The sequence below is a fragment of the Tupaia chinensis genome, unplaced genomic scaffold (genome assembly GCF_000334495.1).
Source record: "Tupaia chinensis unplaced genomic scaffold, TupChi_1.0 Scaffold000596_2, whole genome shotgun sequence".
Taxonomy (NCBI): domain Eukaryota; kingdom Metazoa; phylum Chordata; class Mammalia; order Scandentia; family Tupaiidae; genus Tupaia; species Tupaia belangeri.
This window is the reverse complement of record NW_006160113.1, coordinates 23754-28876: the sequence shown is the minus strand read 5'-3', so window position 1 is coordinate 28876 and position 5123 is coordinate 23754. Positions and strand designations below refer to the sequence as shown.

Here is a 5123-nt window from a genome sequence, read left to right as displayed (position 1 = left end):
AGACCAGTTTCCCGGAGACAACTTTTCCACGGACCTGGGGTGGCGGGGTGTGGGTGGGGGAGTAGGTTTGGGAGATTCAGGAGGGTGGCACTTACTGTGTGCCTTCTGTTATTACATCGCAACAAAGATTACAGATCACCACAGGGAGCACAACCGAGATCCCTCCTCGGGCAGGTCCCAACAGGGTCTGCACTCCTGTGAGAATCTGAAGGCCTGGTGACCTGACAGGAGGCACAGCTCAGGCAGTACCTGAGATAGGGAGCGGCGGTAGGTAAGGGGGAGACCGGGCGGGTGTAGGTAAGGGGGAGACGAGGCGGGTGTAGGTAAGGGAGGGACAGGGAGGGTGTAGGTAAGGGGGAGACGGGGCGGGTGTAGGTAAGGGAGGGACGGGGCAGGTGTGGGTAAGGGGGAGACGGGGCGGGTGTGGGTAAGGGAGGGACGGGCGGGTGTAAGCACAGAGGAAACTCCCTAACTCAGCCCCCACTCCTGCTGTGTGCCCAGTACCTAACAGGCCGTGGGTCCATACTGGTCCTGGCCTGGGGGTTGGGATCCCTATACTAAATCATTGAGAACAGTGACTAGCATATGAATAATAACAATGGATGTGTTCGTTTATTGTGGGCATAGTCACTGGAAATATCAGAAACAACTGAGCTATGAAGAGAGGTTAGAGAGACTCAGGTTTGTAAATATGAATAAGAAAAGGCTTAAATAGTAGAAAAGCGTGAATGTTCTTTCAAAATGTGGTACTCTTAAAACCATCCATAAGGCTAATTCCCTACAAAGCCAACAAAGAGTGAAGCAAGCCTCAGGTACCAGTATTGGGGTAATTTCAGGGACTTTGTCTTGGTCTCTATGCGAACCTTACATCTCCAATGTCTGAATAGACCTGAGGAACAGTACAGTATTGTTTTAACTAAATTGTACTCTCTTGAGATTAATATCTAGGAAACTAGATTTAAACTGAGTATGAGAGGCCACTTACCCTCTCAGAGTATCTATACCTAAAATTCTCTGCTCTGTTTTTAATATCTTGGTTTGACTAAAAAATATAAAATATCACTTTGCTTTAATTCTAATAACGTTTCTCTCCAAATTCTGGAAGTCTCAGCTCCCTCATCCAGTTCTCCATTTCTGTCTCCTTTTATCATTTTCTAAACCACCACATTCATACAGTCTTGGCGTCTTTCTGAAATCCAGCACTCCAGCTCCTGTATTCGGGTTTCTGGAGGTGTAACTCATGCAGTATAAGCAGGCCCCACAGTTGAAGCTGTGTCCCTGAGAAAGGGGACGGCAGAGCCTCACGCCGGGTGAGGCGTGATGTGGACGTGGTTTGCTGCATTCATCTTCCCTTCACACCACCCTCTCAGTGCCACAACTCTCTCTGCAGATATAGAAAGACTTTTCACAGAATTCGGAGTTCATTTTTACCAAGCCCATGCACGCTGCATTTGTATTTATGTACATTCTTCTTTTTTTGTTTGTATTTTAGACAGGATGTGTGTGCTCACCAGGGAGATGGGGGTATCCCCATCAGGAGTTGGGGCGTGCACACGCATGCTCCTGACGTGTGTTCATGCTGCCAGGTCTGAGTTAGGCCACAGCAGCCACGTGAGAGCTGGACCTCATGCACAGAGCTCATCACGGCGCCATCGGGCTGGCCCACAAGGACATTTTGACCATAGCGATACAAGTTTGCTTGGCTTAGAACTGAAATCCTCGTGTCATCTCTACATTAAAAATATTCTATGGTGGGTTGAAAAAAGTGCAGGAATCCAGATTTGGATATCGAGATTCTGATTTCAGAGACCCAGTCAAACCCAGGCAGAAACAATTGACTTGGATTATTAGCCTGAAAAAAGAGAAAGAACTGTCACTTTTGACCAATGTTTAGCTCTACCCATAGAGAAGGTGGTTACAGAAAAGGATAAGACTTATCCCTGAAGAAAAACGTAGCCAAAACATGGACCTTATGACAACATGTCTCTGAGGACAGAGTTGAAGACTGAATTTTCAGGAAAAATAAGAGAAATACAGAGAGTGATCAGCGAAGAAGGATGATTGGAGGACTGAACACGGGCAGTCTGTATTAGGAGTAGGTCCTGTTATTACGTATCATGTTGACCTACGACAGGTCACAGTCTCACCCCGACACTGCTGTGACCAGGCACCTCCTGGTTCTGTGACAGGACTTCCATGCACCGCGGTGTCTGACAGCCCGCTGGCCCTGGGAGTGGCAGCCGCACGTGTGGCCCCCACGTCTACGACAGACACATCTTCAGAAGCTGCAAAATGTCTCAGGGGTAGGGGAGGCAGACTGCCCCAAGTGAAAACCACTGTGCATGTGTGCGCGTGGGTGCACGTGTGTGAGGAGGAATGAGGTAAGACTATCCATATGTATGTATGAAAGCTGGAGAGGCAGAGAAAAGCGGGACGTGTGGACAGAGGACTGGGAAGAGGCTCGGGTTCTGCGTTTCCTGCGTGTAGACGACCACTATCAGCTGTGCTTTACCTATAACGAGGCTGTGTCGGCCCACACTCCATCCAGCGAACACACATCTGTGAGCTAGACGAGAGGGGATGAGGGTCTGCTCTAGTGCCAGGGCCACCGCGTGGGCTTTACAGTGTGCTCGAGACCGTAAGGCCAGGGACGAGAGCTGGGAGATGCCGATGGAGGCGAAAGTAGTGAAAGGAGCCATAGACTTGGAGGGAGCTGGAGAACAGAAATGGCGCAGGAGCGGCCGCTGACCCAGCCGGGCACCCTCCCACAGCCCTGCCCCTTACCTTCCAAACCACGGCCTTCTTCCCCACAGCGGCCTCCTGAACATCGGCCTCCTCCACCTCTCCTCGCACGCGCTCTAGGGCTGCCTGCAACTTCACCTGTTTGGAAAGATGCTGAAGTATTGCAGAAGGCCTCATGCCGAGATACCATCCAAAGATCCCCTGGAGCTGTCCCAGAGAGCAAACAAAAATGCTTGACCTTATTCATAACTGAACGTAAACCTACTTTTAAAGATTTTTGCTATAGGGCATGTGCTCTTGCCAGAGAGACAGACAGAAAGCGAGAAATCAACCCCCAGGGGAATGGCCATGTCACAATCCCTTCTCCTCCAGTCTCCTCTTGGGATCTTGGGCACGCACACACGCACCCAGCATGAGTTCTAAACCACTAGATCTGGGACTCAAACCACAGTCGAGTGTCTGGGAGTCCAGCAACATAATCATTAGACCATGGTTACGCTGGTCCCATATATCCATTTTTAATGTCAGACACAATCAAATATTATCTAAAGATGTGTTCACTGAAGCATTATTTACAATAGAAAAACTGTCATTAACCAAAATGTTAAAAATAATTATGTGAGAAAAATAATTTGTACTAACAGGCTGAAATTAAAATAAGGTATTACAGAGTATTTAATGACAGCAGTTACACATATAAGGCCAGTCAGTGGCCTGGGGCAGAGAGCTGGACCCCACATGGCTGGCTGTGTAAGTCAGGTTCTGGACCTGGCAGGTGGAACAGCACACGTGAAGCATGTGTGTGTGTCCAAAATCCTGAAAGGAAGGAAGAGTGGCGGGGAGTGGATTGCAGCGTGGCCATCGCCCTGGGGCTGCGCTCTCTCCCTCTCCGGCTCTCTGGTGAACACGTGCACCCTCTGGCAAAATTTAAGAAAATAATTTCAATAACAACATTAAATAGATCAGTATTTTTTACAAAAATTAACACTAACTTTGAGAAAAGTGTATGTAATAAACATAAAAGTAAATTAAAATACTATTAGATAAAATGCCATCCACTAGAACTGCATGAAGGGTAATACTATTTCTCATAATTCTATATTTTAACTTCCCCAAATTATGTATTACTTTATGATAAGAAAAGTGTTTATTATCAATAGTATTAGTATTATTTGGCAAAAAGAAATCCTGTAGTGGAAAGAAACCCTTTGAAGTGGAAAGAAATTAGTCTATTGTAAATTTTATAAAAAGTAAAAATAATAGTAGTAAATGGAAACTAAACCTCACTTAAATGATGAGACCCTTTCTAGAAGTAAATATATATACATTTTATTTACAGAGAACACCCACAAAGATCCACATATAAGCACATTTTTCATAGAAAAAAATGAACTGTATTTCCAAAGTTATCAGTAAGTCTCACATACACATCAATCGCTTCTTAAAGTAGGATGTTGTAATGCTGCCGGTAAGTAACAGCAGAATGAGTGGCGACGCCTGAGACAGAACGGGCGTTTGTTTCAGTGTCTGCAGGGCACCGCGCACGCCAGGACTCGTGGGTGTCTGCAGGGCACCGCGCACGCCAGGACTCGTGGGTGTCTGCAGGGCACCGCGCACGCCAGGACTCCTGGGTGTCTGCAGGGCACCGCGCACGCCAGGACTCATGGCTGGAGAGAAGCTATGAGCGAGAGCAAGGAGGCCTAAAGAAGTGTGGCGAGTCTGGGCCCTGGGATTGGGCTGTTCGCAGCATCTCTGGTTAAGACAGAGCTGTAGAAACAGGATTGAGGGCCCTAGAAAGGCCTGACCAACAGGCAAAGAAGTTTAGGTAATATTTGATATTTGAGAGTCACTGGGAATAGAGAGAAGGTCTTCGGAGGCATTGCATGAGCTGCGCTCTCAGTGCTACTTTCTGCGACGTGAAGTCTCACTGGAAACGACCTAGGCTTGAATTCTCTTATGATAACTGAAACAAGAAGAAAAGCAAGAGATATCGCCAGTGAGTCCAGAAGGATACCCACCAGACCATCCTTTAAAATAACCAAAAACAGAACCGCAGATGGCATAATGGTTGGTTACATTGCTGGACTCTCATGTAGTCCACCCTGGTTTAAGTCCTGGATCCAGCGGCCTAAAACTCATGCTGTGGGCTGACTGGGGGCCAGCAAGAGGCATGGTGGTTAAGGGCGATGGCGGTTCCAGTCCTGGACCTGGCAATTGGCTTTCTCATTTTTTTTCTCTCTCTCTCTCTGGTCAAAATAAAATAAATAAAGTTAAAATAATTTTTAAAGAAGAAAAAAATAAAAACTCACACCAGGCACGTGTGCAGATATGCCCAAAATCTTGAGAGGAGAATGGAGGAGAAGGGATTGCTGAGTGGCCAT

General features: G+C 47.1%; 1 protein-coding gene across 1 annotated transcript in view; it reads right to left on the bottom strand.

Moving 5' to 3' along the window:
* The window catches only part of TRIM58 (tripartite motif containing 58), an 8421-nt gene extending 5396 nt beyond the window's left edge, over positions 1-3025 (bottom strand). The window contains exon 1 of the mRNA XM_027775672.1: positions 2785-3025. Coding sequence (XP_027631473.1) covers positions 2785-2919 — 135 coding nt within the window. The 5' untranslated portion in view covers positions 2920-3025. The remainder of the gene's footprint in view (positions 1-2784) is intronic.
* Positions 3026-5123: the final 2098 nt, after the last annotated feature.